Source organism: Etheostoma spectabile, chromosome 5 (assembly GCF_008692095.1).
Source record: "Etheostoma spectabile isolate EspeVRDwgs_2016 chromosome 5, UIUC_Espe_1.0, whole genome shotgun sequence".
Taxonomy (NCBI): domain Eukaryota; kingdom Metazoa; phylum Chordata; class Actinopteri; order Perciformes; family Percidae; genus Etheostoma; species Etheostoma spectabile.
The window spans coordinates 27,013,961-27,023,894 of NC_045737.1; the positions used below are offsets into that span (position 1 = coordinate 27,013,961).

The 9,934-nt window shown below is 39.0% G+C and overlaps 2 protein-coding genes across 2 annotated transcripts in view; one reads left to right on the forward strand and one right to left on the reverse strand.

Annotated features, from left to right (window-relative positions):
* Positions 1-2,756, forward strand: part of wdr54 (WD repeat domain 54) — a 4,028-nt gene extending 1,272 nt beyond the window's left edge. The window contains exons 4-11 of the mRNA XM_032516488.1: positions 1-53; positions 241-307; positions 802-858; positions 941-1,068; positions 1,203-1,303; positions 1,569-1,731; positions 2,165-2,239; positions 2,400-2,756. Of these exons, the coding sequence (XP_032372379.1) occupies positions 1-53; positions 241-307; positions 802-858; positions 941-1,068; positions 1,203-1,303; positions 1,569-1,731; positions 2,165-2,239; positions 2,400-2,531 (776 nt within the window). The 3' untranslated portion in view covers positions 2,532-2,756. The remainder of the gene's footprint in view (positions 54-240; positions 308-801; positions 859-940; positions 1,069-1,202; positions 1,304-1,568; positions 1,732-2,164; positions 2,240-2,399) is intronic.
* c20h2orf81 (chromosome 20 C2orf81 homolog) overlaps positions 1-8,618 on the reverse strand; it is a 12,675-nt gene extending 4,057 nt beyond the window's left edge. The window contains exon 1 of the mRNA XM_032516487.1: positions 8,607-8,618. The gene's annotated coding sequence lies outside the window, so the exon portion shown is untranslated. The remainder of the gene's footprint in view (positions 1-8,606) is intronic.
* Positions 8,619-9,934: the final 1,316 nt, after the last annotated feature.

Here is a 9,934-nt window from a genome sequence, read left to right on the forward strand (position 1 = left end):
GTCCCCTGCCCTCTCGTGATCTGCTGGTGGTGACCTCTCAGAAAGGCATCCAGGTGAGTTTTTGTGTGCCTGCTCTCCTTTGCGGTCATCAGCAGTCTCCACATTTGGAGGAGGCAATGCTGCTTCTGCTACTTTTACACTTATAGCAGCTGGGGTTGTATATGGGACTGAAGTGTAAGTACAAAAGTATGAACAAATGTTTCTGCAGCCATTTGCATTCATATAAATCCATTGTTTTAGATGTATGAATCTGATGGCTCCATCATGGTGTACTGGCATGCACTCGATACTCCGGAAACACCTACAGGTAAATTTACATATAAACTACCAACTTGAAACTACACATGTAGGCACTCAAAGGCAGACCTGTCTCAATTAATAGTTAATATATTATATGATGCAATACAATAAGATGATACAGTGTGATATGATACAAAGGAATACATGACACAAGTTCACTTGGTTGTTCCAGAAACTTTGCAGTTTATCCATCCTCATAACACAACCATATTTAAACATCAATTGGAGGACCTGTTTATTAATATAATGAATTATTAGGCATCTGCATTATTATATCTACACAATCACAAATGGCCGGGAAGACATTGTACACATGATCAATGGTTTTCTGCTTTGTCAGGTTTACTCAAGATACTTTTGGCTTTTTTTGCCCACACATATGTTTGCATGAACATTTACACACGTTCATATACTGTATCCATATTTGTGTGTGCGAGAAAAGTATAAATCAAGAGTTTTACACTAAATTGAGTGCACTCACAGAACTTCTTTGTGTCCCAGGTCAGGCTGTTTTTGCTCGGGGGATATCAGCAGTGCAGGACAGTTATATATGTGTGGGTAAGCACTGAGTGGAATATATTTAAGTATATTCAAAATACAGGACAAAACTCTACAGTCCACTGTCTCTTTCTCTCTTTAGGCGTTTCCTCCGGTGCAATTCTAGTATTTGATGTTCCCAGTAAAGGCAGTAATATTACCCTGTCTGAGGTCCTGGAGGAGCACAAGGAGTCCATCACTGACATGGCCCCGGAGTGCTCTGGCAGTCAGGTATGGTGTGTGTGCACTTGTTTATTGTGAATTTATTTCCACCAATGTCAGACAAACATAGATACATTTCTACTTTATATAATACATCTAGGAACTACAACCATTCATCTCTGTTGCTGTCTTCCTCCCTTCAGGAGTGCATTGCTGATATGGTCAGTGCAGATGACGGGGGCAACCTGTGTGTGTGGAAGTCTGGGGAGGACTTTCAGCTGCTCAACAACATCCCTGGCTTTGAGTGAGATGTTGACTGTATTTTATTATCATTTTTGGTGTGCAATGTAAGATTAAGCTAATATAGCAGTAAAACTGCTTCATCACTTCTCCTCTTCTACTCTCTATTTCTCTCCGTTCTTCCCGTATTGTTGTACACATCCGCTCTGTTCCTTTCCACTGTCATTTGTTTCTTCTTCATTTCCCCTCCTTGCTCTAATCTAATATCCATTATCTTTTTCCTTAATTCCCTGATGGCAATCATTGCCCATGTCCCTTGCTGCTCTCAGTATGAGCTGCTCATCTGTCAAGTTGTGGAAAGGCACAGTGGTGGCAGGTTATGGCACAGGCCAGATTCGTCTCTATGAGGCAGTGACGGGCATCCTGCATGCTGAGATCAACGCCCACGCTCGCTGGATATACTCACTGGACATTGCACCATTTTCTGGGCTGGTGAGTTGAATAAACCAATTTGATAAAAAAAAAAATCTTTCACTGACAGTTTATTATGTTGGCATTAATCATTTTGGAAAGTGTGAATATATTGGGAAAACTGGAAACTGACAACTAATTTTGTGACTGGTCCTTCATTTATTTTTTACACATTGTAATTTGTGTATTGTTCTATGATCATGTCATTTTTATGATCATATTTATTTGTACTGTAATTAAGATTGTTTTTTTAAATTTATTTTTATTGGTGTCACTGAAAAAGAGAGCTTGCTCTCAATGACCCTACCTGAATAAATGAAGGTTGTAATTTGAAGTGGCAAAAACATATAGGATTTATACTAAATTATTTTTTTTTTAGAAAAATGCAATAATTAGTTAATTAGTCAATGTTTTTTTGTGGCATATCTAATATCTTGATTTTGCTTTTGCTTAGCTTCTGTCTGCTGCTGAGGACTCTCTGGTTAGGGTGTGGCACCTGACAATGACCCCAGAGACCAACAGTGTTGAGGTAACAGGTCTAAACACAGAATACACAAAAAAAAGAATTCAAAAGTTATTTTTTTAATACGTTCTGAATCAAGGCACCATTCACGGTGGTTTGCCCCAGGTTTAACTTACACTTATTCTCAATGAGACTTTGAGTGTGTGTTTTCCTCATTTGCTTTCAGGTATCACATTTGCATAACGAGTGTGTGACGGACACTCAAATATGTGGCGCCAAGTTCTGTGACGGCGATGGCTATGCTTTTGCAGTGACAGGCTATGACCTGAGTGAGATTATCCGTTACACACAGTCGTAGGACTTTGCTTTCATTGAAGCTACGTGTAGTATTACTGTGAATTTGGTATGTTAGAGTGTTTCTGGAAAGATAACATTAGGGTCAGGTTGAGATTCTATAAGGACATTAATAATCTTGATTCATGGCATTTCAGTCTCTATATCTACAGGAGATAAAAGGAGATTAGTATAACAAAATAATGCAAAAAATAATCTCTTCATGTTTCTATAACTATTTTTAAGTACAACTGTTTACATATATGTAAATGTAGTTTTTGAAAGTTACAAAGATTCTATTATTATTTCTGATATATTTAGTGTTTTATGCAGCTGTACCAATAAACATTTTTGTAAACAAAACTGCAGTTTTTGAATTTAATTTTGCACTTCACAAATGCACCAATAGATGGTGTACTGCATACAGATTTCACTAGAGTGGAGGGTGGAGTTGCACAAAAGGTTAGAGACTGGAGACAGACTTTTTGAGAAACTGAGAAGAAATTGAATACTTTGTTCAGACGATAATGTCAAGCAGTTAACGTGGGCACGTTGCAGAGGGAAGTCATAGACCTTTACTTTTCAATGTAGTGGCTCCTTTGTTAGATGAGATAAACCTTCATTGATACCTAGAGGGGTACATTCAGTTATTTAGGACAGCATTAGTACAGATACATAAAGAACATAAAAGGAAAGAAATATGTATTAGAAAGATGGTGTCCAGTGCATCATGTCCACAGTTTAACATGTGAAAGACTACAATGCATAATTTGACTTTTATGTATTTTTTATTATAATTGTATTTTACTGTCCAAATAATCTACATTTGAGGCAGGTGTGTTTATGTCTATGATGTGTTTGTTACCCTTTTCTGGTTACACGTTCTTTTTTTATATAGTTAAAAGGCATTTAAATTAGGTCAAAAGATCACTGTGTGCAGTATAGTTACATTATAAACAAGTCTATTTTTGTTTCTTAAAAATTACAGAAAAAAAGCCTTTTAATGAAAACAAATACAGCAGAATTTTTTTTATCAAGACAAAACATTAAGAAGTACAACAGAGATACTGTTTTCTTGGATCTGTTTAGATGAGCAGAAAATGCCTTAACTGAAAACAAATATTGCCAACTCAGCTGTAAAAGCAGATCATACGAGTTTTTTAAAGTATACATCAGGCAACCAGGTATCATTCGAATCCCACCCACCTTGTTGTGACGAGATAAGAAGAATCAGGTCAGCAAGGAATTGTGTGTTGTTTGTCAGTTTAGGGCTAAGCGTGTATTAAATCCCAGTTTTTTGGTTTACAGTCAAAACTGGTCACATAACATCAACAGACAAGACTGTTTTGAATCCACACACAAGTCAAGTTATGTAACTCAAATGTCCTAGGTACCAACTGACCGTCATGTTAACGCTGATGGCAGGGTCAATTGTAAAGAATAAACATGCACTACAGCGACATTAACACATAAAATCTCAATGGAATCAATCATTTTCAGTACGTCATGTGGTGTCATGCTTCCCAGTTTCCTGGGGGTTGGGGCGGCTAACCGCACATGCTAGAGGGGGGTGTGGTGGACTAAGCTGTCAATATGAGGTCCCGAAAGACGCTGAGATAAATAACTGGGACAGTACGGAGGGAGGGAAAGATTGGTCAAGAGAGATACATGAAATAAGCAGAGGATTGAAAGAGCGGAGATACAGAGCAGGGTAAAACAACTTCAAGAAAGGGTTGAGAGTAGAGAAGACATCACTTTTTACAGAAAAAACGTGGAAACAAACAACAGCAGTCACTTGTTAACTAAGTCAATAGTTCTGTGAGACGCTTTAGTCCCGTACACAGCCCCGGGGCCACTCATGCTGTGTACTGCTACAATACTTGTTAATCTTTTGGCTTTTAGGTGACACACAGCTAAGCATACACTGTTGGGGAGATCAGACTTTAACATGAGCTGTTCTCAGATGTGGATTTGAATCTATGTGGACTGTGAATGCATGTGTGCACATGCATGTGTGTCAAGTAATGGAGGTATCAGAACAACATTCTACATATTCTCTACTTTTAATTATTTTATTAATGAGAGTCGCATGAGAAAAATAGATCCTGCAAGAACTTCAATAAAAGGCCCCCAGTGGTAGGATGTGTCACTTTAGTAAAATGACGGATAGCCTCATTGATCATGAAACTTTTTGAGAAGTTATCATGGCATGATTCACCGGGCTTTTAGTTCATGTCCACAACATTCCACTTCCGGGTTTGGTCCGTTGCCACCGGAAATTCCGCCGGATGTCACTCTTTACGTTTGGATGTCTGTCACCTTCCGCTTTCTTTGTGTTAACATTCTAAACTCCGGTCGATTTTTAAGAACTCAGATCTCTGCAGGGTAAATCCAGACAGCTAGATAGACTACCTGTCCAATCTGAGTTTTTTGTTAAACAACTAAAACAACCTTTAAACGTACGTCCACATGTTCCACCAACAAGTTCCTTCCCGAGGCTATTTTGCAGCGGCACTGGGGCTCTGTCTGGCGCTTAGAACCACCCAAGACAATTGTGACTGGTTTAAAGAAATGCCAGTTAACCAGAGCTTTCCTGTGTGAACTAGCCAGACCCTCTTTTGCAGCACTGTGGAGGTAGGTCTGCCAATGCGAGACTACTGGGCACATTATCAGCCGTCTAGCTATTAAGGCCTTCATGTCTCTCACTGTGAATTAAAATTGATTCACGAACAAAACATGTTTGTCAGTGCACAACTGTACATGGGTGTTGACCATACACGGCTTGTCAAATACCATGCTACAATACTGTACAAGTTGATTCATCAGAGCAAGTTACGATCTTTTGTGTTAATGGGTGTGGTAGTTATCTGTATGTGTTTGTGTGAGCGTCACAGCATGAATATATTTTGAGGCTGTTTGTTTGTGTGTTTCTTCATTATTCTGGTGCAGGAAGAGCAATTTATCCCATTGCCATCCAGCCTTGTGGCAGCTGCCTAGGCCTGTGTGCTAAGCTTATTGGGATAGAGCCTCACCAGGGGGGATGAAGTGCCTAAAGCCTCTTCAGCCTGTTGCCACAAACCAGCCCTCTGACGAAGCAATCAGGAAACCGTCTCCTGTTGACATGCTGTATAAATAGATCTTCCATTTAAAAAACACTTAAAATGGGAAGGGGGGGCGGGGTACTACAATATGACAGACCCCAAAAACTGTCACTGCTGACTGACAGACAAGCACACATAGAGGTGAAAACCAGATCTAGGTCAAATAACATTTGCAAATGAGCAGAAAATAGCATGTGTCAGATTGTTTTTTGTATATGTTGTATTTTTATATATCCCCCCAAATGGTTGAGGCAGATGGCCAACCACCAAGGTTCTGTCCAAGGGTTTTGCCTGTTAAAATTGAGTTTTTCCTCGATGCAGCTGGAATACAGTAAATCCAATTGTTCTTGGGGGAATTGTTGGGTCTCTGTAACTTATAGTGTGGCTTAGACCTACTCTATCTGTTAAGGTTGCTGAGATAAAGGCTGTTATGATTTGACAATATATTTGACATTTTAATTTAATTGAAATAACATGCAATACCAAATTACTGCACTATGTACTGTGTAGGACTGTTGTTTTTCATTTTTTTAGTGTTGGCTAAAATGTTTTTGTAGAATGGAAACACAAGCACTTTATCATAGAAGAACCAAAAACCTAGCCATTTCATTTGAATTATATGAACACTCTTCTAATATATGGAGTATAGGATGGTTACATTACATTATTCTGTAATGGACTTTGTAATTATTCTATGTGATGGATGTAGTCAAATGGAATGCAGCACACTATGGCAGGTGGAACAGGTAAGAAGAGAGGAGAAAGGGTGTGTAAATGTCTGTTATTTCGTCTTGGTGATTATGATAATTGGAATGTGGTGTGAGAGGGACTGAAGTGGCTCACCCAGTCAGCAAATATGGATTGAAAGAAATGGGTGGATAGCGGGTTCTGGGCTTTAGCTTTGATGTATTGCTACTAACTCCATTATAGTTGAGGCATGCCAACCTGAACCCATCTATCGTTGCAACCACAGCTTCTCACCATTTAGGTGGAGTCCATTATGCAACAGCTATTACAACGTCTGTCCTGCCCTGTTTGCAAAAAGACACACAGACACACACACAGACACACACACACACAGACACACACACACACACACACACACACACACACACACACACACACACAACTTGCATGTCCCCAGTAACATCCTGTAGAAGGCATGGGTAAGCAATGGGACTTAAGTGCATTAGATTAGAGTAAAATAAGCATGATCAGACCCTGCCATCTGCACCGGGATAGCATGGTTGCCTAGCACTGGGCACTGTTTGAATTGTCTGACGTTGTACTGACGTTGGAGTGTATGTTAGTGTTTGTGTGTGTTATAATGATGTGTGTATGTGGCCATATGTGCAGATGGCACTATTGAAATGATGATGGATTCATTTTCCACAGTCTTCTAAAACAAAGTCAGTCTTGTCAGATTTAAATCAGTGTTCTGTGTACAATTAGGTATACATACTGTACAACTAGGTTTAGTTTTGGCAGATATTTTTTTAAATACTAATATGATCAGTGATAATTACTGAGCTGCTAATGATGATAACTTCTTTTCACACCCTTCTTTCATTAAAGAACATTTTATCATTAAATTAATATATTTCCATTACTGTATAAAAAACTAGCCTGGCATGCTTTGTGTTGTTTATTCTACTCAGGATCATATAATAATATAGATCACTAAAATGGTCAATTTTTAGAAATTTGCTTCAAAATCTCAAAAATGTGGTTGCTTTTAATTCCCAACCACTCTTTTTCTTACACAAACACCTCTGTCATTACCTTGAGCGAGTGGATGAGAGAGTTATTGAGTCTCAAAATAGAGTCACAGCAATGATAACAACAATATCCGGCAACTCATATATTGTGCGCTGTCAATGACACTGCTAATGGGGTTAATATGAAAGAGATGAATGGTGTCTTCAGGGAACAAACTGAATTTGAAATACATTAACATTTCCATCAAACTATTGGCTTATGTGTGTGTGTGTGTGTGTGTGTGTGTGTGTGTGTGTGTGTGTGTGTGTGTGTGTGTGTGTGTGTGTGTGTGTGTATGTGTGTGTGTGTGAGTGAGTGATTGAGAAAGTGTGTGTCAGAGAGCTTTAAGAGTGGACCAACTTGGCATTCACCTCAGTGCGCACGCAACAGTGAAACATCATACAGAGGTTATCTAATCTAATATATAATATGTATTTTCTATGATTATTTTTAATGTAGGTAAAACAAAAAGGAAAGTGGTTGACTTTTGACGTAACCCAACAGTACCATCACAGTAGTTTCATATAGAACTCGCTGTGTTTCAACAGAGGGTCTTCAGTTTGGCACTGGTGTGTGTACGTGTGTGTGTGTGTGTGTGTGTGTGTGTGTGTGTGTGTGTGTGTGTGTGTGTGTGTCTGTCGTGTCTGTCTGTGCGTGATTCAAGGCAGCATTTGTTCTGAAACAACAGCTCGTTATTTAAATGTTGGATTCAATCTTCAGAGATGGTGTAACTTTTGTCATCATGGTCAGAAAAGCTCTAATTCAAACGCATGCTTTTTATTCCTCGTTGTTTGAGTAACCTTGTCCAGGGGTATGGTAACTCAACAGCTCATTTATAGCGATGCTCTACATTCACACCTGGCTGCGTCCCAGTACGAGCTTGATGTGGTCTTTAACTGTTGGGGTTGAACACTGTCTATAATAATTAACAATTCAAAAACTCACAGGCTTGCCACACTTTCTTCTCCCATAAGTCTCTAATTAGACAATTATACTGTTTTAATATTAAGAATTTGGAACTGTAAACTGCTCAAATTTAGCAATGTAAACATGAAGAAAAATGTTAGTTGCAAAGTATTTATTTTGCTATTATTTTTTATTAGAATTCTATGTTTTCTAATGGATGAAAGAGTTAGCATAACACGAGTTGGGTAAGATAATGTGAATACATTTATTCCTTAATTTCAAACACACATTTTTACAGCAGAATAGATGGAGTGGTACCCTACTGCCCCCCTTACCCTACACATTCCACAGCTGTTCTGTCACTCACCATTAATTCACATGCACCACCAAAACACAAACATTACTGTAAATGTGTGCCCATATATACACACCCACACACACACACACACTCTTTTAAACTTTAACTGACTGGATCTGACTTAATTATTGTCAGTTAATTGTTGTTCTGCTCCTTGGACATGAACTATAAATGACAACTTTGAAACGATACATAGTATCATGTATCAGTAGACTCACATGGTGTATAAGACAGCGAGGCTGGGAAAGAGTCTTGCCTCTGGGTCTGACTGTCATAGTGGAACCTTTGTACTCTCTGTGTGTCATCTGCATAGAGTAAATCGTTTTATCAGAGGATCTCTGATAATGTCAATAATGCCAAGACATTCAGAGAGGTTACTGAAGGATGTCTTGCAATTTGTTTCTCAAATTATAACATATTTAATCACAATGACAATGCTTAAGATGAGCATGAAGGGCTGGAGGAAGAAAAGGATGATTATCATTGTTTGGATGTAAACCAGTGAAACTCTAAAAGCAGGAATCTGTGTCAAACACACACTCTGCAGGAGAATAAAAACTTCAAAACTACAATACTGGGTAAAGGATGTGGCTTTTGAGTAAATCTTGTCTTTTAGTTTTGTTTTATTAACTTAGTACCTGTTCCCTCCACCCATCTGGCCGCCTGCCTTCCAGCCAGGACACAGTCAATGATATGTGGTAAATGGAGCAGAAGTACAAACACTGCAATCTGCTCATTTGTCCTGAGAAAGCTGTCCGACCTCCGTGAAAAACGCAGTGATCCATCGTTCCACCCTTCCATTATGGCCAGTCACTCTAACACCACATGCCTGTGTGGATGGAGGGAGAAGAAGAGAGAGAGAGACATTTGCTTATGAGAGAAAGTCAGAAGAGAAGAGAGATGTGATAGACCTCTTGCTCGACTCACTGGTGAGGATATCATGACACACACATACACACACACACACATGCACACACGCACACACACACACACATAATCCAAAAGAGACTTGAATGACCAGACCGTGCACATCTGCAGTTCATGGGTGTGCTCCTGGAATGAGAACAACAACTTTAACAGCTCATAAATAGAAAGCCCTCTGGATAGAATCTCAAACCTCCCGTTCCCTGCTGAGCGTCATAGTCACATAAACAAGAGACAGAGAAACAAAAAGAAATAAGGAAGGAAAGAAAGAACGACAGAAAGAAGAAAAGGGAGAAGGATGGGAAAAGAAAGAGATAGAAATAGCGAGATAGAGAAAGACATCAGAGTTTGTCTGAAAAACACAACCAATGGATGTCGGGG